At 40.2% G+C, this 25,776-nt stretch overlaps 4 protein-coding genes across 6 annotated transcripts; 3 read left to right on the top strand and 1 right to left on the bottom strand.

Annotated features, from left to right (window-relative positions):
- Positions 1–569: 569 nt before the first annotated feature.
- RB195_025783 (uncharacterized protein) lies at positions 570–5,803 on the top strand (the record flags this gene model as incomplete). The annotated part of the gene is made up of 12 exons (XM_064214067.1): positions 570–648; positions 754–882; positions 950–1,064; positions 1,141–1,269; positions 2,058–2,151; positions 2,359–2,493; positions 2,572–2,635; positions 4,719–4,841; positions 4,943–5,041; positions 5,243–5,346; positions 5,408–5,502; positions 5,620–5,803. The coding sequence occupies 12 exons, from the start codon at positions 570–572 to the stop codon at positions 5,801–5,803; spliced, it is 1,350 nt and encodes a 449-aa protein (XP_064069948.1).
- Positions 5,804–8,393: 2,590 nt separating this feature from the next.
- RB195_025781 (uncharacterized protein) lies at positions 8,394–20,509 on the top strand (the record flags this gene model as incomplete). Of its 3 annotated transcripts, XM_013453938.2 has the most annotated exons (10): positions 8,394–8,413; positions 8,468–8,602; positions 17,009–17,063; positions 18,051–18,166; positions 18,246–18,364; positions 18,422–18,500; positions 18,558–18,636; positions 18,706–18,811; positions 20,207–20,282; positions 20,356–20,509. In XM_013453938.2, 10 exons carry the CDS (start codon positions 8,394–8,396, stop codon positions 20,507–20,509), a joined length of 939 nt encoding a protein of 312 aa, XP_013309392.1. The 3 variants fall into 3 exon arrangements, with proteins under 3 accessions (XP_013309392.1, XP_064069947.1, XP_064069945.1); XM_064214064.1 differs by lacking the exons at positions 8,394–8,413; positions 8,468–8,602; positions 17,009–17,063 and adding an exon at positions 17,985–17,990; XM_064214065.1 differs by lacking the exons at positions 17,009–17,063; positions 18,051–18,166; positions 18,246–18,364; ... (3 more) ...; positions 20,207–20,282; positions 20,356–20,509 and adding an exon at positions 10,470–10,647.
- RB195_025782 (uncharacterized protein) lies at positions 10,748–17,517 on the bottom strand (the record flags this gene model as incomplete). Its single annotated transcript, XM_064214066.1, has 3 exons — positions 10,748–10,796; positions 15,755–15,920; positions 17,469–17,517. The coding sequence occupies 3 exons, from the start codon at positions 17,515–17,517 to the stop codon at positions 10,748–10,750; spliced, it is 264 nt and encodes an 87-aa protein (XP_064069946.1).
- A 3,415-nt stretch (positions 20,510–23,924) lies between the features above and the next one.
- On the top strand, positions 23,925–25,717 carry RB195_025780 (uncharacterized protein; the record flags this gene model as incomplete). The annotated part of the gene is made up of 4 exons (XM_064214063.1): positions 23,925–24,074; positions 24,779–24,980; positions 25,051–25,538; positions 25,598–25,717. 4 exons carry the CDS (start codon positions 23,925–23,927, stop codon positions 25,715–25,717), a joined length of 960 nt encoding a protein of 319 aa, XP_064069944.1.
- Between the last annotated feature and the right edge of the window lie 59 nt (positions 25,718–25,776).

Genomic DNA, 25,776 nt, shown 5'->3' with positions numbered 1-25,776 from the left:
AAAACTGACTTGACACATCCGCTAGCCACCGCAAGTCATTGAATGGCCAGTTACACGTTCATTAACCTCAAGCGACTCTGAATTGAAGTGAACGAGGGCGCATAACATCGCATCGCGGATTGATTAACGCCAGACACTTTATCCACTTTATTTTGTGCCTCTGGTAAGGAGGGGGTCATCCCTTACTTCTCGATGCAATCAAGTCTCTTTATTTTAGCATGCTTGGTCCCTCAGGATGTTCTCTAAAAATGCATTAATATTTTTGGAAGCTGTACGTGAAAAATGCAGTTGTGCACAGAACATCAAAGTCAAAGTCCCGGAGTCATCGATGGAGAGTTGCTCTATGATCGCATTCTGTTTGTGTCCTCCTAGCTCGTAATATAGGTCTCGACTAAAGAAGAACTGGTGAAGTGAAGAGCTTCTATTTCCATAATATTCTCTGATTCATATGTTAGCATTTTTGGCAAGAGGTATTCCCAAATCATCGACATATAACTGGTAAAATTGGCCAGTTTGCGCGTAAACCTCGGCTCCAACAAATGTCTCCTCTCGTGCGTCCGTGAAATGAAATGCGGCCCTGGGTGGAATGTCTGTGCCTGTATTTGCCGAACCCGGGAAAACCAACTTCAGTCGATGATTTTCTGTGTGGTTAGTTCTACCTATGAATTAAACTAGTTTGGGATTTACCGGTTTCCTCTGTTGGGTATGACTGTTTATACATCGTATGTTACAATCCCGTCGTTTGATTTCTAGTAATGAGCCTCGAAACTGATGGGTTGCGTCAAAGGCGGGTGGGTGTGAAACGATTAGTCGAGGATTTAGACATTTTTGAAAAGGTTGTTGATAATGTCAAGGAGGAGAAAAGATTGTCTTCAGGTCTAAGTAGGTTGCTCTTACCTTTATTAATTTAATTATGGTTTTTGAGTCCCTGAGGAGATGTCAGTTTTAGTTTCTGTCATATGTTTCTCTGTTATATTCTGCCTTGTTGTTGGCGAACTAATGCACTATATTTCTGGACGCAAAGAATACGAGTATCGTTTTGATGTGGATACTGCTCTTGATGAGTGAGTTGCGCATCCCTTTTAGTTTTTAGCGGCTGGTGCGCTTTCGTGCATCTATTACATTTGCTTCGATGTTTAGTTTACCAAATCTGGACATTGATTTGGTCGTCGCAACGCCTTGTAATAACCTTGCAGTTATGAGCAGTATGGATGAAAGTGGTGGAATATTTGCTCCCTTGCAACAGAGCATTCAAAAGGATCCTACTAGGTGGGTGAGATCTCTGCTAATCATTGCATTTCTGAACTAAATGCGAGAGTGATAGTATTAAGTTTAAATTTATCATGTATATCAGGTAAGAACAAGAAAAAGTAAGCTGTAAAGCATGGAAAAAGTAATCGTTATTCACAAGGAAGATAAGAGAACTTTAGTTAGGTGGCATTGTCAAAGTACCGCTGGAAATGGTGACATTGCCTGATTATAATAGAAAAAAAAAGTGCTGGGGAAGAATGAGGAAAGGACTTTGGAAAAGCTGATTGACATTCTGTTTATATTTCTAACAGTTTAATAACTCTTCAAATGTCCAGCATAGTATTTATGGGTCTCTGTGTACATACCTCCTTCAAACTCAGTCCTGACTTGGATCAATTTCGGAGCTCTGTGGTTTCCAGCACCAAACCCCGAGACCAAATATCAGTATAAAATTCGAAATGACTACCTGGGGTATTTTAGGAGTACGTGATCGCTTCTCTTGATGGACATTACCACTAGTTTTAATCACTTTGAAGTGCAGCAATAGATGAATAGAGTCTTTCGGGGTTACTTTCAAACATTAGCAGTCGTTGGTAGCTTTATTCCTTTGCAGAAATTTGTAGATTCTTGGGCGTGGCTCTGATCTTCGTTATTTATCAGCTAGGAACTACAAAGCTTATTTGTAAATTCTACTCATTTTAGTGCCGTATATGGTATAAAAGAGAGCATATTTTCCATCTCGTAATCCTCACAAACTCTGCGGGGTTACTTATATTTTCTATTAAATATCTTAACATAAATTCCAGATTCGAGTTTACTGAGGAAGAACAAATGTACTGGACGATTTTACGACACGCGCATGCGACCATCAATAACGGCGGTCTTAGGGGGCTTGAGGAGGTCAGAAGATTGGACATCGTAATGCTCGTTGAATTCATTCATTGATCATCCTTCTGCTTCTAGTTCTAAAATGATTTGATTCCATTTTTGCGAACTCAATCTCTATGAATTCGTTTGCGCTTTTTCTCTCGTTTCACGCTCTATCCTTATCTTTGTCTGATTAGTTTCACTGCCAATTTCTCACTCCTGATTTCATCGAAATTCTAGTTGCAATACGTCGACTCAGACGTTGAAGATAACTTGGAGGAGCTCGCTAATAAGAAGCAAAATGATGAAGCTGCAGTACTTAGTGAGCAGCGAAAAAGTCAGAAAGATGGAGATGGCTTTGGAAATGGTCAGATGGTGAGCTACTCGTTATTTTTGTAACTAACGTGTTTCCAATAGTTAAGTCAGATCAGGGTATCTAGTCAAGTTTTGCAGATCGTCATGATTGGTAATGGAATGGGTATGTTTCAAATTGTGGCATCAAACGGTGTTGATGAAGGTATGTCTAGATCCATTAGTTATTCTTGTTACGTCATGATGCAGACACACGTACGTAGGACGACTTTAAAGTATCCAAGGTAGCGGCATAGTAAAGAGAACGTTAAAGGCATCACCCCACGAATCTGGCGTGCTGTAGATTTTCTTTGGAGTATACCTATATCGGGTCGTAGATTGTGTAAACAGAGGTGGTTCCGCTCTTCTCTCCCTGCATCACTGTAAACAAACGGCTTCAGAATGCAGCTCCTTACGACGTCCTCTATTGCAAAGGACCAACCTTTCTCCCCGCCCCTTCCTGCGACTCGTCGGAAATCCGTTCGGACCTCCCGATAGGCAATTCCTTTCATTCGACGAATCGCAGGCGGGGGCCGGGCGCAACGGTTGCGCATTGCAATAGAGACGTCGTAAGGAGCCGCATTCCGAAGCCGTCTGTTTACAGTGATGCAGGGAGATATGAGCGTAACTATCCCTGTATTCATAATCTACGACCATATTTAGGTGTACTCCAACGAATATCCATACCACGAAGGGTAGGGAATATGATTGTCATCTCTGTTCAATACATTCTTAGGCAAGGTTTGAATTTATGTTAGAAATTGAAACTTCTAGCAGTTCAGTTTTTCAAATGGTGGTACGTCGTATTCTTCATTCGTTATCTAAAGAGACAGTTCGTACACTATTGATGCACGAACAACAGTTACCTCCTCACGGGTTACCGTCTTCATTACACTCCCAATTGCTTGCTGTACATTACATGCAGACAAATCCTTTCTGTGAACATACCATTAGCGATTCATGGACGTTTTCTTTACAATGCTCACTTTATCCGTCATTTCGGATCACATAGATCGGACAAAGATAGACAGATGTTAGAAAACACTCTATTCTATAGGAACATTCCTTCCCATGTGGGCGAGGAAAGGGCTGACCTTTCCTCAGCATTCAGCAATTCGCATTCAGCAGTTCGCGTTGAATTACTCGTGAATGTGGGCTCTCCTCACGCTCGATCAGTTAAGGCACAAAGGTGCGATCTTGTCTCCGGTAGACTGCTTCCATTTCGTAGATTCACAAATTTCGAAAACGTAGCGAAGTCAGACTCTTTTTTTAAAGCAATGCAGGTTATTCCTTAATAACGTTTTCTGAGACGATTTTCAGGGAATAAAGCAAATTTTTGGAAGTATCATCTAGTCGTAATTCTATAGAGTTGATTATAATAAGGTTACTTTGGAGAACTTTATTTTGACGATTGGAAAGGTTTTTCAAATGATGCCTCATCTCGGACACTACCACATACTAGAATATTTCGTCGCAGAAAATCAAATTAGTGGATTATCTTTTTAACTTCATTGATTTTACTAACTCGTTGCTTCTGTTCTTGAACGCCAATACCCTATCATTGTGGAAATTTCTTTTTCTCCTGCTAATTCGATGTGCCTTGTCTCCGCATCATGGCGGTAGCCTGGAAAGTTCTCTATCTACTCGTTCAGCATATAAAATTACCTGTAAACGAATGTCTTTGTATGCACATTAGATAAGTCCATATTAAAGATCCTAAACCCAGCGAAATTTCTTAAGAGTACAAGATGCTGCTATTAATTGGCATAGTCGACTCCCGGAAGCTCCACATCAAGTTAGGATATGAGCGGTCTTGGAAGGATTTGTAAACCATGGAATTATCGATAGATACTTCGATAGTCATGGACGACCTTCAAAATGATGATTTCATTTATATTCCTTTATTTCTCGAAATAACTACCCAAATCTGTCAGGAACCTAAGGCCTAAGTATTAGTCTTAGAGGATCTATGACATGTAAGCTAAAGTTATTAGGAAAAAGGTAAGTTGCAGCGTCAAAAAATAAGAGGGTCACTGAGTGGCCCCCTAGATATATTTCCCCTATATTCCTTTGCTTAAAAGTGCGATATAGTTAGAAGTGCTTTGGCTATGACTCATGAAAATCTCTTATGAGTATGTTAATGGTCTCTATTGGATCTTCTAATTAAAAATAAGTCATTACGGGAGAACATTGTAAAACTGTTGTCAATTCGTTCCGCAAGACTTTTGCTGTATCTGTGGACATTGTAGGTACTGCATGTCGTGTGCATGGTAAGTTCCCCGTCCGCAAAGGAAAAGAAGAGAAAATTACAATTTCTGTCGGAACTTCGCTTGGCTTGGGAGTGTTTGCTCATGTGGAGGGATTTCAACAATGTATGTCTGTTATTTTATTGAGTGTATAATGTGAAGATAAAATAATCTTCTGCTATCTCTCGTTGGTTTTGGTAGAAAATTACGTATGATTCTTTGGTCAGCTGGAAACATTTCTCATCGTATCGAGAAGTTCAATTTTGGTCGAAGGATTAGAGGTCTAGTGGCTCCTCTCGCTGGTGCTGAGCAGATTTCTGAAAGTGGTGAGAATTTCCGCAGAACTATTGGTATAATTTGCTTGCAAATGTGCGCGTGAAATCTATATTGTCAGTATCACTGTATCAGTGACACTGACAGTATAGATTTCACGCATCACATTTCATTCTTGCTTTGTGCTGATTCCAGTTATCGGTCTACACCACTAGATTTGTCCCAAGTATCACTACAAACTTACATGGATTTAGGTCAAGATATTTATCGATACTTCATAAAAGTAGTCCCTACAAAGATTTACCATGGAATTTTTGGTCGTTTCACAATGTCTTACCAGTATTCCGTTACGTTTTTGGCAAGTTTCTTTTTCTTTTGATTTCTGTTATCTCATAAATGATTCCTGTTTTATTGTTAAGAAGAAGAAACTAAACGAGGGTGAACACAGTCACGGCGGTATTCTGTTTGAGTACGAATTTTGCGCGAATGTTATAGAAATTAAAGAGGCCTACAGGTAACACATCGTATTAATAAGAGGCTGTTCTTTGATGCAGCTTGTATCTGTCTAATCTATGATACTAAATTCGTACGAGAGTGGATTCTTTTCAACCCTTGCTAAATTTTGTTTTAGATCACTCGTATCCCTCTTGGTTCGGCTCTGCGCCGTTGTTGGTGGAGTATTTGCAACTAGTCGAATTATTAACAACGTGATTCAATTGATTCTGAGTGTAATACCATGGGCGAAAATCCCAGCTTCATCGACTGTTCACGTCGAAAAAAGTGCTCTGTTAAACAGTGGCATAGTCGTACGATAGAACTTCGTTCGTGTAATAAATTAGGTGCATCACTTGGGACCGTTTTGCTTTTTCGATGCAAGCCTCAGCAAGTAACAAAAAGTCATGTGCGGATCTTTATTCGAACCAGTGAAATCACAATTTCGTTTTTTTTTCCCATACCAAACGAACACGTTGAGTGCTTCTCTTTACACTCGTTTCATATATGTTTAGTAAGAGGTTTATTGCTACTGCTACTGCTATTTATTGCGACAACTAAATCGAGCTACTAAGTTTACAGTTCAATTTTGAACCTTTTTGATTTCTCGTATCGAGCTGCTAGAATTTACGCTGTGATATAATACCTCACTTCGTTTTCAAATCGCTGTTGCTGCTGATGAGGTATTGCAGTAATTTTTAAGCGATAACCTGTACATGAACCTTGTATTTAGTCCCTAAACAGCCTTTGCGTTGCTCACTGAAGCTTGCCTTAATAAATGTTTGGGATGAATGGATGTGAGTCTTAGCGGTTTTGTATAGGCATGACTGTATTAGTATGTGTAGAATTATGCTGTGTACTGGATAACCGCATCCTTAAGTTATGCGTTTGTGTCTTCTTTATATTTCTGGGTCGTTATTGTGCCTTATTCTGTGATATAACCATAGCTCTGAAACCAAGCTTGTTTGCTTCTATTTTCCACTTCACGGGTTTATTTCTTAAAGTCTATTGTAGGTAGGGAAATAAATTGTTGGTGTTTTTCATTGTCTTCGCCTTTGTTAAATTCGAAAATGTGAAATTATTGAGACCATTCTTCCTTCGAAAAATGACGATTAGGTTCCGTACATATACCATCACGTTTGTGGCATCAAAAGTGAGTGGCAAGTTACTTGGATGTTTGTTAATAATAATAGTTTTTGAGTGTTCTGCTACTCATAAGATCCTCTTCCAGACCTTGAACGTGGTACTTTTACATTTAAATTCTGTCGCGGACGTTGAAGAGAGGAATCAAAGGAAGAAGGAATAGATGCTTGCCGTGAATCGAGCCTCTGAGACAACGTTCTCGTGGAGCATTTGGTAGCACTTGAATTTGTACATTTAGATGTAGGAAGAAGGTATTCGATTGTTTTGTTTCCCCCTTCAAATGCAGCGTTGCAGCGTTTCTTGTTTGTGATTCTAAAGGCTTCATCTTTGTCAACTCTTTAAATAACTATGAAGTAGTTCTAAGCTATTCCATTCGCTCGACAGGTATTTAACTCATATCAGTTAGTTCTACTGAAATTTGTAAAGAGTCCGTGGTTCAATTGCCCTTCACTGATAAATTCCTTTTTTATTTCAATTCTTCTTTATTGATAAATTTTCTTCACAGAACATAGAGTATGAAGACCAAACTTGTGGTTTTTTCGTTGAGATAGATTTTATTTTATTTATACGGTTGATTGGTTAGGATCTTGTGTAATGCATCGTTTGGCTGAGTGTACGCTTTCTTTAGGGGGAACAGTGGTTGAAAAATACCGGTTCCTACGAAGGTCTTTTCATCAGTCACTTGTTTCTTTTTTGGATTCATGTTGTAGATTTTGAATGATTATCAATTCTATGTCAATCAATCAAAGGATAAAAGCAGTAGTACGACCAAAAATCGACTGATGCATTCTTTTTCGTGTGATGATCTTTGCTGGTACTAAATGAAAGACATTTATTTCCATGGCTATTAATTCCTTTGCGTGAAATTCACATTTCGACTCTCCTGTTTATATCCGGGTCGAACAAACTAATGTTGCTCAGCTTTTTACTAATGCGTCAAAAACATGACAATATCAAGAGAAATGTACGGTGGGACAGGTGGCACTAACTTTGGAAATCTCCTTTTGCGAATTTTTTCTTTTGTTGTTTGCAAAGCTTGCGTTCCCGTTAGCCTTTGGGTGATTGTTAGGTGAACCTGAGTGATATTGATTACTAGGTAAGCTTGCACTGAGACGATCGAGTCTTGTGAAATTTTTAGAGTCTTCTGCGCATGTTTATTTGTCAAAATTTCTGTCACTCCGAAGTACTGTATGTAGGGTCTGATAGGGGGGTCATCTTCCAGATATCGGAAGTATTTCTTTCTTGTCATCTCTCCTTATCAGTGGTTTTGCTCCTCTGACTTGATGCAACTTTGCGCTGTATCTATTTAATCAAACAAATGTACCAGGTTGACATTTGGCAAAACCGATCTGTCATTAATATCCTTGAGCAATTGTTGAGTTGTACTTGTTAGAGTGCGGATATGTTAATATTAGAATTCAAATGCATGAAGCTTTGACCCACACACGACACCTTCCGTCACATATATTATTGCATTGTCAATCAATCTGACCAAATCAAGTTAAAAATCAGAAAACAGATGGATTTTTTAGTACATCTTTGAAAAACACGTGCAGGACATGTTAATTTTCTAGAGAGCTCTGTTGTGAAGATTCTGCGGTTTTTTTTTGTATGTTGTTGTTATACCTTTCTCTGAAATAAAGTAAAAATGCTTATATGATTTTGAGCTGGTGTTGTGGTTGTTTTGCTAATTCCTGCAAAGTACTTGTAAACGATTTTTCTGTGTTAGTTTTTTCGAATTCTCTGCAATATGTTTTTTTTTAGATAGGCATGGGAGGGCAGGAATTTTCGTGAGTTTCTTGTACCTGTTTGGTCGAATATTACCGTTTAGGTATGTGTTTAAGGTATGGGCCTAAAATTATGAACGGTGGATTGGCTGGTATCGTAGGGGTGACCTGCGTTTTTCCTATTGATCTCGTCAAAACTCGGCTGCAGAACCAACCCATTTTGCCGAATGGAGAGGTACAGTACAAAGGAATGTGGGTTTTATTTGAGCTCCTTTCTCAATGAGCAGCAAAAGTTTTCTCCCTTTCTGACATTTTATTGTTTCATTTGACATGTTCACGTGAAGTTTTCATTCTCAATAAAGTGTGCCTGCAAAACCATACATCCCCAACTTATGTGATTACCCAAGCCAATAGTTTTCCTGTAGTAGCGGTGGAGGTAATCGATATTTGGCCAAATTTCATTTCAACAACGTTCCCATCGTTCGGGTTCGGGGCGCATACGATTCAAGGTGATAACTATTGGAGTTACAGTTCTTCGATATCGAAACAGATCATGCTATTTCTGTGTATATCCTTTTTATCCCTTTTCATTCTCCGCACCAATCGCTCTTCGCAAAGTCGGTTTTAGTGCCTTCACGGCGAAATTTCTAGATAAAGGTCAACTGAGCTGACACCTAAAAATATCTTTGCAATTGTTGGAAACAATATTAACCAGGACAATGAAAATATTAAGAAAATCGATTGTCGATTTGTCGATTCTTGTCTCTAGTAAGGATGCATAGAGTTAGCGTTAGAGACATGAATACTTTTTGAGGTTCTCCTACAGCTGTAACCACATAAAGATAAAGGATGAAGTGTTTGGCGTTAATCAATTCGCTTGGGATGCTCCACCACGCTCTCAATTCAGAATCGTTTGAGGTTTACGAACGTATAACTAGCCTATACAATGATTTGCGCGGGTAGCCGATGTGTCAAGTCAGTGTTTTTATCCTCCCAGACAAGTGTGGTACCAACTTATCGATCCCAGAGGCATGAAAGACTAGGTGAGCACTAGGATGGATTCGAACCTCCGATCGATCTTACAGACAGCGGTACCTCTTACCGACTGCGCTACACCATGCGTAGTGGATTCGACTATTATGCTTGCAGCGCAATTGTTGCTTTCGCTGCTACATTTCTCCCCAAAATATCGCCACTTTCGACTGCCACCGTGCGAGCGCCAATCGATTATCAGGTTATCGCTAATTTTCACATGTTGCGGTTTCGTTTTCCACCTTGCCTTGTACGTGCTCATTGTTATTCCTGCAAAGAGCGTTTTTATAAAATACGTTTATCAATGTCATATCAGAGGTATTTCGCATCTTTGCAAATGTACTAGTTTAGTTTTTCTACTGTTATGCTACAATAACATAACACAAAAGTGTTGTGCAACCTCGTAAAAACTTGGAGATAGTTTTATTCAATAAAGAAAAAGCTGTTGAAAAACTAGCCTGTTTTGAAGTCGACACCTTTGATGGTCTAAGACTGGTTACTCAAGTTGAAAGATATAGAAACGATTCAAAAAGGGGAATTGTAAAGTAGTCAAAAGAATGCATGGTAGTACGCGCTTAGATGAGAAATAATAGATTGGATTTGAATAAAAAGGAGTGTGGGGGTGGGCAACATGTGGTCGTTCCACCAGTCCTGTCAAATCATGGACAGAGTAGGGCGTGGAGTTTAACCGTTTCCCATTAATTACTCTTGGTTTTACATCACTCGTCGAAAATACGTACGAGGTTTACGTACGTACGGGCAAGTCTATGCAGCAAGGCCGCTGCGATTCACGGGCGCTAACCAATTTTTTAAAAATGAAGTTGGTAATTTACAAATAGCTGGCATAACTACGCTACAGTTAATATCTACAGAAAGTAAGTCTGCCAATGATTATGACCGAATGGTATTTCGTAGTCGGGCTACGTAATGATCACTTCTGTCATGGTTACGACAGATTTTCGATGAAGAATCACAGAAAGTAACGCTACACCACGTTTTGTCATAGCTCACGTCATCTTGTAATTGTGCTTGGATAATTGACCTTGGTAAATATCCCAAATGCAAACATCAAAGTTTTTGTTGACAGCTTGTTAGAAACAGATTACATGATAGATACTGCATCTGTGAAAGATGTGTTATTTGTCCTTACGGAAAAACAGGCGACTGCGCACAAATGGGGGGTAATATATGAGATTGAGTGCTTGATGTGCAATGCAACTTACATTGGGGAGACCGGTTGGAATGTTGGAGTGAGGATTTATTAACACATGGCAGGAAAACGACGAAAAAGTTTGATAACACCACTAGGCACAGACATGAAGCCCACAACGGAATCGATTATGATGTGAAATGCGTTATACTGGCTCACGAAACAGAAATATCGGCAAGGAAGACGTTGGAGCCATTTTGGATTCTTAAAAGAAACCCTTCAATGAATAATAGGAATGAATGTTTGTCGATAACGAATGAGTTCTTGCCAGTTGTACCGCTCTGTGACCTATAACCGCTTGACATTGTGTGTGTAGATCAAATCATCTATATCGTCGCTGGTGATCTACACGCAGCAATACTCATTCGCTGGTACACTGAGTGACAAGTGCGTGCTACCAGCCGCACCATATCCGGTGGAACAACACGTAGGACTATTTTCAATGTAGATGGGTTTCTATTTTCACTACATTGAACGATTATCGAAACACTGACCCAGGGTAGTGTGGCACTTGACGGGATAAACGGGGTGCGTGTAAAGAGGGTCCCGGCGGAATTTCGAGCATGCCCTGGTCATGCCTCGTCAGAGCAATTAGCGATGGTGTGTATCCTAAAGAGATTCATTTTCGTTGGCACCTAACTAGCTGACTGCTTACCTACCGCTAATCATACGCTGCGTCACCGGCTATGATACTATTCACTATCTACTAAATTGTTTTGGAGAATCAGACACATTCACTGCAATTTTGTGACGTGAGGTGATCTCAATTTTGCAATCGTACCAGAAGCAAGAGAAATCCTCACGTGAAATATGAGATAAGGATGTATCTAATAGCTTCAATTTACGTGCATAAGAATTTTTGTTAACATGGAACATTCCAGCTTTCAAAAGTAACGGTAATGAGAATTATCGTTATCCTATAACTCCCAAGCTTTCTCCTAGCCTAATTTTTTCAGCACAGAGGGACCCTCTCTGTCTCTGACTTCTTGGAACTTAAGAAAGAAAAAGAGTTAAAATTTGATGAGATTTCTAGACTTTTTGAAGGTGATATAAAGACAAACTCACTCCCTTTATTATTAGAACGCCATACAAAACCCCATGTACTTCTATCTAACACTATTATTCTTTGACTTATTCGCTAATTTCCACTCTTCTTTGCAAATTTCCTTGTGACTGTGCAGTTTTCTGCGTCTCTGTGGCAAGAAGGACATCTATGACGGTTGTCTGCGTCTTCATGAACGACTGGAGCGTGACTTCGTCGAGATATGTTCGCGTATCCGCCGGCATATCTACTGGGCACGTCATGTCTCGGAGGCATTCGCGGAGAATCCGCCGGGACCCTCTTTACCGTTCCCCGGATAAACGTAGCATTGCTCCATTCATCCTCTATTTAGGCCTCTGATGACGGCGAAAAAGCCGAAATGTCAGGCAGATAAAAAGGTTTCATCTAAAAACCTCACAGGCACACTATCACACGACACTAATTGTACAGTTTTACGTCCTATTTATTGGTTTCTCTTCCCTGTATCTTTCCAAATAAAAATCATATAATCTTGATTCTTCACCAGTAATAAGTGCATCCATTCAAACGGTTGGTAACAAGTCAACGAAATGGATGTAATGAAATAATGACAAGTATTATCATTGTAGATTAAATTTTGCATGGATTCTAGAGAACACTTCTGTCTTCCCACTCTCAAGATAAGGGCGGGAAGATTCGCATTAATCGCATTTCCCCACTTATACCAGTGAGTGGAGAACGAGGTCTACCTCACAAGTATCACCGTAATAACAAGTAATTACCAATATTAGATCCGGATATCATGGGCACTCAGACCCATCAGTCCGAATGATACTTGTAAGAACACGCCGAAAAATTGCCCAATACAAAACACACAAAAAAAGGAAAATTAGCGCGAAAGTTGTTTTTAACCAGGTTAATAATAACTTAGCAGAAAATATTGTTGTTCTGTAACGGTTTGCGAGTGGTGCGCAAGTAATTTTCTCATACGTGTTCTAGCAGATGCTTTGAGGACTAATATGTCTGAACGTACTTGATATCTGAACTTGCCAGATCTGTGGTAGGAAATTTCTTTTACCCCGCATCTAGACTCTGCCTTTTGGTGGAGAGATCGTAATCTCGGAAATTCTCACTTACTCCCAACCCTATCTTCAAATGGATACTACTCTCGCTCCCAGGTTTTCTTCCAGCCAGCTTTGAGATTACAGACTCATCTATTGAATCTGTGAAAAGAAGCACGTAGATTTTCAATCATTTTTAATCTGGCCTGAACAATTAGCGATGTATTGTGTCTCATGGAGATTCACTGCTTGTCATTTCTTCCTAAAAATAGCTATAGCTAAGTCAATAAGTACCTGAATCTGCCTATCTACCACCGATCGTCAGTTATATCCTTGCTCCATCACCGGCTAGAAATTTTCTAACGAAAAGTTTGAGAGGAATTTTGTGATATGAGGTGACCTCAGATTTGTAAGCGTACCAGAAGCAAGAGAAATCCTTGCGTGAACTAGAAAGAAAGATGCATCTAATAGCTTACGTATAGGAAGATTTTCGTTGAAAACAGGGAACATCCCTGCTTTCAAAGGTAACCGGGGCAGTGATTATCGAAGTCCTTCGAGTTCAAAGGTTTTTGTGGGTTACGTTGTTTGAATGTGAATTTTTCGAGTAATTTTTGTATTTGTGAGACACTTGGAGGAATAGGAACGGTAGAAAGTAATAAAAAGCTGGTCGTTTTTATGAGAAATAGGTGCTTGAGAGAGGGGTCTTCTGTATCTCTGATCGCGGAAGAAAAAGAGTTTATTTGATAAGATTTCGAGACTTCCTGAGGTGATTTCTAGACGACTTCTCTGTCTTGGTAGACCACCACACCAAATATCATGTAGTATTAAGTACATTGTACCTAATTTATTCGGTAAATTCGACAACTCTCGCCATTCTTCTTCACATCTCTCCTTACAACTGTGTACTTCTTTGCTTTTCTATGGCTAGAAGTGCATCTAAAACGGTTATCTGCGCCTCCATAAACGACTGGAGCGTGGGCGAGGCATGTTTGCGTCTCCCCGGCATATCCACAGGATCCGTAATGTCTCGTAGGCATTCACGGAAAAGTCTACGTGTGCCTCTTCACCATCTCCTCTAGGGTACCACAGCATTCTCAAAATTGGAAAGACTAATTTACAAAAGACTGGCGACAATAAATTGAAAAGAATGCTTGAAAAGATGCTACGGTATAAGTGAGATATTTACCAATGCGATTAAGCTAAGATGGTGTGCCGACGATGATCTCTTGAGCTGCATATCGAACGAACAGTTTTTTGTCGATAGTCCAATTCAAGCAACAGCCAAGAATTTTAACAAATTTTATTCGGGTAACGTTTCGGCGTTGTCGCCTTCGACAGAGCCTGGAAAGTAGTACCTAGTAGTAAAACATATCAGTTCACTGTCTTTTTGCTACCCTTGGAAAACAAAGAAATCGGTCATTCGGAACATGTTTAGGACAGCCGTAAGGGTGACATCTGATGTCCAGGAGCGGATCGATGCCGTTAACCTAGCGCAGCGGATAGCAACTCTAATGGCTACACTGCTGATGCACCTCGCAGACCAGGTCTTCTTGCGCAGCGAGGTTATGCCAAGGTGGATGACTCCAAAAAGATCAATTTCTGCTTACCTTTCATGACCGACGGCCTGAGTAAGGCGATGATGGCCAGTCTGGTTAGGTGTGGTCTCGATGACCAAGTGAGAAATGTGGAAATACCTGCCACAAATCTCAAAAAGCACTTAGTGCAAAACAAAATGTACGATCGCATTTCCCTAACTCAAAACTGTGTAATATGTCCATTTGGTAAGGCAGGCGACTGTATGATCTCTGGTATAGTTTATTTGATTTCGTGCACAGCATGCGGCGAACAATATATTGGCGAAACAGGGCGACCTCTTTGTGTTTGTATTAAGGAACATCTAGATGGAATGAAACATTCAAATGCAGCAACCGCTCTCGGAACCCATCGCAGAAAATGTCATGAAAATGCTCCTTTCTGCATAGCTGCCACGATCCTATCGTACGAACCCGAAATTGTGGCTCGCAGAACTTTGGAGGCGTTTTGGATAAACGCTCAAAGTCCAAAATTGAATAGAAAGGAAGGATGCACAACCGTGACCAACGAGGTGTCTCTGTATCAAGACCTTTGCGGGTTTTGATCTAGGAAGTCATATGCGGGTCGCATCCTAATTAGTACTAGCGAGGCGGATTATTAGAGATTTTATCACGCGGAGGTCCACTAATATCAGGGCAACGCGGCTACCTAGGTAAGCACAACGATTTGGACTCTTTTGGTTTGATTTTGGATGTAGCACCTTAGGGAATGATGACTTATTCTGGATGAGGCATTTGAGAGGATATATCACAAATGATCTGACTTTCCAGGCTCAGACAAAGGCGACGACGCCGAAACGTTAGTCGAATAAAGTTTGTTAACATTCTTGGCTGTTGTTTAAGTTGGACTATCGACAAGTTGTAATCTCTTATGCCAAGATTCAAGGAAGGTCGAACTTCCGCACTTCTGGAACAGTTTTTTTTTTTCTCAACGCGCACGTGCAGACCGTTTCACAATGTTGTACGTTTGTTGTTGTTGTCGTTACGAGGTCTTGTTTGCGGTACGGTTAAAAATTAGGTGAATCCATCGCTGGTATCTACAGGAAAAGACGTCGAGGAAAATGTAGTTGATGGGATGGGGGAGGGGCAGTCAGCGGCGCCATTATTTTTGGACGCTCTATCTTACTTTTTCTCTTAGCTACTTTAGCTTAAATGTCATAGATCTGCTAAAACTAATTTTTGGGGGGTTAGGGCTCCCACTTTAGCTATTTACTTCCAGAAATAAAAGCACCACTGAGTGCCTCGCCCCTCAACTACATTTTAAAGCAAAATTCGCAGCATTATGACAGGTCACAACCGTTTTTGGTGCAGTATGCCTAGGAAGAAGGGGAGCCAGAGACGCGGGAAGCCAATTTTGTGTGCAGGTTCGCAACAGCCCCGCAGTCTTGACCACCCGCTAGGCACATTGCGCCGCATCTTTGTTTACTTTTATTTACGTATACTCGCGAAGCAAAAAAAAACGGTTAGAAAGGACACCAACATGCGTACCTTCTCTCTCCATCATCGACCATAATTCGACTTTTTTGAGTCTTCTCCTTCGCAACACGTCGTCGTAATATTCGTGCGTCGTTGCGTTGACTATTGATTTCACAAATCCTTCGATGTGCTTGAATAGTCAAGGCCGCATTGGAAAACATGACTTGCAACATGTGCACTGAAATCTTATATGTCTACATAAGGGAATGCGTGTATAATATAATCCACCTCTTCCATGTTCATCGCTTGCCGCCAGATTTCTGAATTCGTCGATAAATAGGATTTATAGGAGCATAAAGTGTGGTTGTCTTATGCTTACGTGTCACTGTTTATCTCTAACACATTTAAATTCATTCAGAAAATCTGTGAAATTCATTCTGTGTTGTTGGAAATTCTTCCGCAAAAATCGCAATTTGTTTCACAGGCAGTGGTAGCATTTATCAACTGATTGGTAGTCGGTTTTTGTAGTCTGGAGTTTCAGGTTCAAAGGAAAGTCAAACTCAAGTGTGACTGCAATTGATTGTTGAGTTATTAATGCCGATTAATGATCTTGTCCGCTGTATCCAAGCGTACAATAAGACGGAAGAGTTCATGTTTTTGTTTGTTTGTTTATGCTCAAAATGAGTTCCTATAAAATCTTAACGGTAGCGCCGATATGATCTAAATTTTGCACCTAGATGCTGTGGAGTTGAACCAGCTTCTCTTTGTGCGATGGAATTGGTTCAGTTCCTGACCGTATAACTATTACTGCTTTCTATCATTTTCTTTCACGTACGATGAAAGTTTTTCAGGAAAGGGATTTCGCGCATGGCCCGAAAAATTGCATTTATCAAACTTTTTATTCTTCCAAGTTTCTCCTTCACCGATATTGTGCCTGTAGTAACTGGGTTGTCGAGCAAAAATATTTGACAGCGATTGGAGCTTAATCAGTTTTAAAGACCTACACCACAAAGTTGTTGTCTAAAGGGAGAGTGTAGTGGTAAGATGCCTCTCATAGTCTCAAGTTTCATACATACAGAGCTGTACTTCATTCTTGCAAATTCTCACCTATTTCGGGTGGTCCCCGGAAGGGCTTCGGCACAAGCCGGCACTGCTACGATCCTTGTGAATATTCTTCTAGTCTTCCGTCCCACTCGTACATTTAGTACAAAAACTATATATCTCTGTATTTCTATCTATGTCTATCTATCCCACCTTGTTTGATCTCAAACATTGTGTTATCAGTTATTATCTTTCTCTATTATTGTCCACTTTTGTTTTTTTAAGAGCTGATTGTGCCAGGCAGACATGGAGGTCCGGAGGAGCTTCCGTTTTTCTAAAGGTTGGAGTTAGAATTTTACCATTTCTGTTAATTGGTAACAGGCACACTATAGATCAGTTCAAAAATTCCTGGGTGGCGTCATCCAGATATATAAACTTTCATAACTCATTTCTTTAAGTTAAAGTTTTCCTACAAAATCGTGAACTAGTATATTGAACACAGTGGAGTAAACACGAAACAAGAATACCCATCCTTGTTGTAGTAAAATCTGGATTTCTTATTCGAATAATAAATGGGCACTATACACATGTGGCTATTGATTAGCAGAATTCTCGCGCAAATAGGACATCATTTTTGCTGTCTCGTCAAACCGTCTATCGTTCTAATCATCTCACTTTTCATCAACAGTAAATTGCGATCTAGAGATGGATCATTATTGTTTGTATGTATCAAAGACGAACTAACCTCTAAAATGCAAAATTTCTGCACCTCGCTCATTTTGTATGCAATCCATTGCCTCCAGTTGTTGACTGTGTCCATTTGACGCTCCTCTCTCGAAACGAAGCTTTCAGCTGTCCTCATATTTGTTGCCATTCAGTCTGAGTTGCCACGCCTTTAGATTTTCTTTGTTGGGGTTGAGATGTAATCGAAATATCTCCGTCACCGAACTTTTCCAACTACTCCAGCATAGATATTGTGAAACTATTCCTGGCACAAGCTTTTTCGAGATTGGCCGTAACTTCTCTTCCTGGACAACTGAGAGTGAACTGAAAAGCATATTTACGTGAATTATCTTCTTGTCCATCTCTTAGATCATGTGCTCCTATGACTAGTGAACGTAAACGAACGCATACAACATCGATCGATAGTGGGCTCACCTGTAATCAAGCAAAATGCTGTGTTGAATAGAGCTGTTTTCTTATGTGAAGTAGCAATCGATTATATCGAAGTGCACGATCAGACGGCGCGAAACTTTTGGACATGCTTGTATTTCTAAACAGCTAGTACGTCCTTAGACTTTACAGATCTTTGTCGTTTGTTTTCCAGGTTCGGGCGTTGTATTCTGGATCAGCCGTTAACATCGTTCTGATTACACCTGAAAAGGCTATAAAATTGGTAGCAAATGATTTCTTCCGACACCATCTTGCTGCTCCGGGCGAGAAGTTAGTGAAAGCTGCTGCCAAGTTTTGCTATCGCTTGAAACAGAGTTAAACCAATCATTTGTTAGGTAGTTGTTTTCAGAAAACTTTCAGCTTGGAAAGGAATGACAGCAGGAGGGTTAGCAGGAATGTTCCAGATCGTTGTCACGACACCAATGGAACTTCTGAAGATTCAGATGCAAGATCAAGGACGAACTGCTGGTAAAGCTATGGATTTCCATTTATGCTTTGTTGCCCCTTTCACTATTTCTTTTTAAGTTCCTGGTCAGAAGAAAATGACGGCTCTACAACTAACTTCCAAATTACTGAAGGAGAGAGGGATCGCTGGGTTATATAAGTAAGATGTTATTTCTTGTCCACTATCTTTTTCAGTTTTCAAAAGAGTTTATTCCAGGGGTTTAGGGTCAACTTTCGCTAGAGACGTGACATTTTCGATGATGTACTTCCCGCTATTTGCCTATCTTGATTCACTGGTATGGAAGTTTTCCCTTTGTTTGTTTGTTTGCTTATATGCGTCTTGCCTGAAAACTTGGCGCTATCAGGGACCCCGAAAAAGCGACGGAAGTGGCGATGCTGTGTTTTGGACTTCGTTTGTAGCAGGTCTCACAGCCGGGGCATCGTCATCATTTGCTGTCACCCCTCTTGACGGTAACTGTTATAAAATTAGATAATCTTACACTCTACCGATACATTGGTAATGTTAAATTGCGTTGACGTACTAGTTTTTGGAGTTTTCTTGTGAACAATTACTATAGTAATCAAATAATAGTTCATTGGAGTAGTTGGCATCGAATAGATTCATCTGGGTGGTTGAAATGCATCTGTCCCAATGCGCGCCCTCTTTCTTCTTAAACGCTTCCTCTTCTGTGTATCGTGCTGCAATCGAAGGCGTAGGGCGCTCATTCTGCTGAACATATTCGGTGCCGCTTGTGGCTGTAATAGTCACTATAATAAGCATGATTACTAGGTATAAATGCCTTTTACACACAACACGATTTACCGCAACTTTCGATTTCTTCCAAAACTGTTATTTTTTGTGTATTTGGATCTGTTGTTCCGCACAATTTATTTGCTCACCCTCTGGCATATGTTTGATGTGAAATTCAATAGTTTTCAATTCAAAACCTACACATTAATTGCTGGGCCGTTCACTTCACTGACTCTAATTTCTGACCTATTTGAAGACGAACAAAATTCCCACCGGCGAAGTCAAACAGAACTTGAATTCCATTGTATTTACGTTAATAGAATCACTGTAGAATATCTGTGAACTTCTTCTATGGAGATTTATGAAACCTCTCAAAAAAATTATGCATTAGTCGAAATAAAACACTAGAATGAAGACTGCACTCTTTTTCTACTGCATTATAGATTGATAAATTCCTCGTTTTTGTTCTTTTTGGAATGAGTGAATGAGCGTGATTGCTGCCAAAAAAACATTTCTGAACATTTGTTTGCAGTGGATTCACGAAAAGTATCGAAGCTATTATGAAAGATAAATGTTATGGGTTGAGTTTATTTCTTGTCAAGTACTTGCCACGAAGTAACCAAACAAACTTTTCGTCTGCTTTGCATTACTCCACTAGTAAGTAGTATAGCTGCGGCTGATTTTAATTGGAATGTTTATTTCTATCAAAGACGCACAACCAAAACCGCGAATCTTCTCATTTGAGATAACGCTTACACTTAGCAAAACTAAAATAAAGTCAAAAGTAAAGGATAAAGTCACTGGCGTATCAATCCACTTAGAATGCCAACGCGTTTTACTGCAATTCGTAATCATTGAGGTTTTGGAACGCGTGTTAGCCTATACAATGACTTACGGGGCTAGTCGATGATTAAGTCAGTGTTTTTATCCTCCCGAGTCTGGTAGCATTTTATCGACCCCGGGGGATACAGTGCTTGGTTAGCATCACTAGGGCGGCTTCGAACCATCGACCCATGTGAAGCTCTCTACCTCCCTACTTAAATGTCAATATTCTTTTTCTCAGAGAACTTTTCTTGTCTATGTTTTACTATGCATGCTTATTGTAGCTTTTACAGTTATTAAGACGAGGATGCAAACAATTAACAAAGGAGCTCATGAAATAAGATATAAGAATGTTGGAGACGCTTTTGTGTTAGTTTGCTTTGTTTTTGCGAAGACCAAAGTTTTTTCCTCCAACGTTGTAGTTCAAAGGGACAGTTTTCAGGAAGATTCTTCAAATGGAAGGACCCCGTGCTTTATTCAAGGGTGCCGCCTGTCGTATGATGGTGATGGCTCCACTTTTCGGTATAGCGCAGACCGTCTACTACATTGGAGTAGCAGAGAAGATTTTAGGAGTACAGAAGGCTACCCACATCTAGGTCTAAAAATGAGTCCGTCCACAGACAAAGACGGACTCAGAATTTAAAGCTGCGATGATTATTACGGTACTGATTGCCGTATTGTTCAATCCAAATTACTTGCTTAAAGCTTGTCTGTCCATTATTCGGTGTAGGTGTTGCTCTTAGGAGATGAGTTCATGATTTAAATCCTAAACAAGAAGAAAAATCATCATATATACCTCAATTAGACTCAGCATTAAGTAACATAATGTATGTTTAGTCAGCTTAAGCTGAAAATATAAGCGCCAACACTTATGCTTGCCCCGGCGACCGCGAAGGGTCCGCTGCAATTAACGCGATTTCTTTGCTTGACAGACTTTATCTTCTACTACTTCTACTCTTTGTGATCCAGTCTAACATGTGTCATGTGGCACGGTGAAGATAATTGTCGGCGCCTATATTTATCTCATCGAATGATCGATATATGTATCTCTGAGATGAGTTTTATCGTACATTCTAACACCAACATGTGTCTTAACCCTGTGAATTGTAGGACGTCCTATCATTTTCTGTCTTATTACCTACTAATTTTGTACATCTGATGTATTTTAAATACGAACTACAGTGATAAAAGATTGCTCAACTCGTATGAACTGGCTTTTTTGTATTATAGTTAGCAGTAATCGTGATCATGAGTTCATGGTGCAGTGATTTTGCGAAAATGGTACAAATTTTCAAAATATCGCTTGCAGATTGGCGGAAGTTCTTGCGTACAACCAGATCAGATTCTACATAACGCATGGATAAATCTTGAAGTAATGCAAAAAATGTGATGCGTGAACAAACTCAAAGGCCGGGGTAGGATGGAAATAGTAGGAGTCGAGTAGAAACAATTGAAAATATGAAAATAGCAGAAGTCGAGTAGAAACAATTGTGCTACGGTCACAGAGCACAGTAGTATGATGACTGTGTAAATATGGCTGGAAATAATGTGGTAGACATGCGACAAGCGCACCGACACGGTACGATCTCTTACATGGAATACGTTCCCAACGGAATAATGTACGGACGTCGGATTCAGTAATGCAGGGACGTGCTAGAGTAGTTTTTTTAAAGAAAAAAAGATGCATTTGTCCGCAGCCGACTAGACCTAGGTCTCAGATGGAATAACATAAAATTGAATTCAGTCAATCCAGAAGCAGTTGGGAACAGCGAAAAATGAACAAAGTGTTACTGTTGAGATGGGTTCCATTATTGGTCGTTTTGCATATGAGCTCCATTTTAGAAGCACTGTTGTATATTAAACAATAATGAAAATTTTGAAAGGGTCGTCTATGAGTTGTTTTTGACTCATGAGTTGTAATTGTCTCATAGGACGGTTGTATAAAGGATGGTTGTGAAGTTAAAAGAATTTTTTTCAGACCACTGATCCAAAGCTATTGTGTAGGGGAAATGTGTATGAAAAACACAAATAAAATTGGAAAATCCCGACGGGATTTCATAAATCTTCTTTTTTGGATGGATCTTCAACGCATTATCCATAGATCACATGAGACGCTTTTTTCATTAACATATCATTTTCACCACAAAAAATGTGGAACCACGGAAGTGAGTAAGTGAAAAAGTTCCAACTTTGACTTACATAAGCGATCGAGATGTTGTGGTTTGCTTCGATGATCTAGAAGTCCGCGCAAGAAACCAAAGAGGATAGACTAATCCGTGAAATAAATAACAGGATGCAGGAACAAGTTAGGTGAAAAGTTAGTAGAAACTAGCGTGCTCTACCTTATGACCGGCTTTGACTGTAGAAAGTAGAATTGTTATCAATTTGTATTTGATAATCTTCTTAATAACTTCCTACCTTAGCTTAGTGCGCACAGAAAAAAGTGGAATTAGCAAAGATAGCTTGAACATTGAACAGTTTTCGATGTTTTTTGCTGTTTTTGCGGTATCAATGTATCGATGATTGTTTTCTAGAAGATTGTAATCTGGATTATCTAGCGAGAGAGAAAGAGCCCTCTAGTCATATTCTTCTGTGGAAAGAAAATCAAAGTAACGTTATAAACCATGCAACAAAGGAGGAATGATAAAAGTGTTGGAAAACGATTGGAAATACGTTCCCACAAGTCAAGGACAGCGGACGATCTAACCTAATGATTGAGTAGTTTCAAGTAATGAAGTACAATCAGAATGTCCGTGAACTTGTGATTTCTTGTAGTGGAATTTGTCATCAGCAAAGTACAGCCTGCGCCAAGTGTTGCTGCACAAAAAGAAAAAGAAAATGATGCAAGATTACTTATCAGTTCCGTGGATGACAAGTACGGCTAATTCAAAAAGTGCATCGTTTAGTTGCACTTTTAGTACTGATATGATATAGAACCAGAAAAAAAAGTGAACTGGAGTTTAGAAAAGACGAGAGTGCAATAACTGGAATGAGGCAGTTTGCAATAGAACAGGTGTGTTGATATGAGCGTGCTGCGCTGCACAGAACGGCCACATTTTCATAAATCCAGCAAAGAATTTAACAGAACGGCTAGCGCATCTTCTCTAAAGAAACAAGGAACGAAAAAAATCCGTCCTGTCAGTAAATACATTCCATAGACTCCTTGGTCAAACCTACCAGAATATATCATCGTCTTCAAGTACCGTTGCAAAGAGCGAGAAGAGAACAACTTGGTTAGATGGAAAAGGAAATTTATGACACCGCTTACTCGACTAGTTTGGAGCTGTTATTGTCTTTTTATTTCTGAACCATTAGATGGTATGTAGCCCTTATCTGAACTGTGAAATGGGAAGAATCACCACCGGAAAAATGTAAAACCAGCTGAAGGACATTTTTCATCGACTGTTTTCGTAAATATGGAGTTCTTGCAAAATTGTTGTACGTTTGGCTTGCTGGGTCATTCATGACGCTATAACAGTAATATTTGCCAAAAGAGAAGGAGGGATGAAGTGACAAAAACTTCCTATCATTATTTGAATGCTCGCCTATCTTCGTTAAAACTTCAACAAAAAAGAAACTTCTTTCAACTAAAAGATGTGATGAAGCTCCTATAAGTCTCTCACTCTTATAACTTTGTACATAACAGATAGTTTCTTTTTTTATAAATGTACAATATTGTTTTCTGCTGTGTTTTTCTGTGTTCCTTCATGATACAAAATGCTGGCAATCAATATTAGAATATGAATCTCATCATTTGGTTATAAAGTGCGACATTGGGCTCGCTTCCTCACTATATCTCATGTCCGGTTGTGGGTGGATTCTTTCGCCGTTCCGATGACCTAAATCAGACTCGCAATGAGTAGCGCGAATACGACCCCGTTCACTCTCGACTCAGCCGTCTTCGATATCGCTTCTGTTGCAAAATCTCCTTTCTCTCATATCTATCACATATTGAAAGTTATGGTCATAGGTAAAAGTCGTTTACGTGTTGACTTTTGTGTACTCAGTTGAATGGAGAAGCCTGCCCGGCTGCAAGTGCCTTACGTGGCCGCTGCAGTGTCACTTGGCTGCATATTGACGGTGGCCGTTGTACTGCCCGTCCTGCATATCCAGCTCGACATGGCACAGACGAGGCTTCAAGCTCGGATGGACTCCTTCAAGGTTCAAACCTTTGGCAAACTTTCCAATATGACTTCTCGTAAAACAGATTCTTGCTTCCTCTTTATTGGTCTAAGAGGACCACATCAGATATGACAAATATTATTCTTATATGACGTGAAATTCGTCGCATCTATTATCTATTATACAAAATCCAAGGATATTCAGTTTTGACAACAATGATCTCACTTTGCTTATCGCTTCATGTAAGTATCTTTTCCGGAGAACAAAATATCCAGAGGAAGCATTGTTGAAAAGGCATAATGTTCCGTCTGTTGTAATAAATTCAGTTTGGTTTAAATCATTCTCCAAACAGAAGAATAAAGTTCAAAAAACAAGGTACTCCTTGGGCATGCTGAATTTTCTTCGCAGAAGGTTCTCTTGTAGTAAAAGCTGTGGATCTAAATTTTCTAACCCTCCTCAATCCTTACAATAATTAGCATTAAATCAGAAATATTTGCATAGAAATCTACACAAAAAGAGCGCTTGTCGCTTTATGGCATAAAAAGATTATTCCGTTAAGCGCAAGCAGAATTACAGCTTTTTACGATGGTCTTTAATAATGACACAGTCGTTTTGATCTATGATAGATGGAAAAAAAAACTGAAAAAAAACCATAATAAGAAAGAAGAACCGAAAAATCATAAGAACTCCGAGTTTTTTTTTTAAAGTCTTTGTTATAATTAAATCATGCAACCTGTGTTTAGTACACTGCTCGTAACATCTGGCAAGACATAGTTCTTGTGAAAAGTCATGGAAGAATTCGTCGTCAAGGATATGGAAGCTACGAGACGGCAAACGACAACCAACAGTGCACTTCATGTGTGCAACTTCAGTGCCCTCCGGGACCACCTGGCCCTCCAGGAGTTAACGGGGAACCTGGAATGGATGGTGCTCCTGGACGTCCAGGTATATTCATTGCTCTTTGAAAACATTTTGTGAACCCACAGAAATCCTGCTTGTGGAATCTTCATTGTAGGTAAGCCTGGACTTGATGGACTTGACGTACCGCTTGATCCTGAACCGAGCTTCCCATGCGTGATTTGTCCGGCAGGTCCTCCTGGAAATCGTGGTCCACAAGGAGAAACAGGTCGTCCTGGAGTTGCCGGAGAACCAGGACATCCAGGTTTACCAGGGCGACCGGGAAAGCCGGGACGTGTTGGGGACGCAGGACCACAAGGGGAACCCGGAGAAAAGGGTGAACCCGGGATTAAAGGTCCACCAGGAGACGATTCTCTTGGCGGAACAGGAGTCAAAGGGCCACCAGGGCCACCAGGACCCCGTGGACCTAAAGGACCACCGGGCGCTAATGGGCTGCCGTCGCAAAACCCTGGCCCTGCTGGTCCGCCTGGAGAAATGGGACCTCCTGGTCCACCTGGGCCACGAGGAGAGCCTGGGCCTCCAGGACCATTTGGACCTCCAGGAGATGCAGGAGAACCTGGTGGACATTGCCCATCATCGTGTGGAGTACGTTTTCATTTACTGAGAATTGACTGTTTAAGAAAATTACTTCTTCTTGCTTCTAGGTCCAAGAAATCGTTGCTCCTTCGGTTTCTGAGCTTGACACCGGCGAGTATCCTCAACAGAACTATCCTCAAGGTGGTGGTGCTCGTGGAGGCTACAGTGGTGGATACGGAAAGAAATAACACTCGTTGATGGAGCTCTTCGAAAAAACACAATAAACTATTCGATCACAAAGCCTTTT

Source organism: Necator americanus, chromosome X, assembly GCF_031761385.1.
Source record: "Necator americanus strain Aroian chromosome X, whole genome shotgun sequence".
NCBI lineage: Eukaryota > Metazoa > Nematoda > Chromadorea > Rhabditida > Ancylostomatidae > Necator > Necator americanus.
This window is presented reverse-complemented; position numbering and strand designations above follow the sequence as displayed.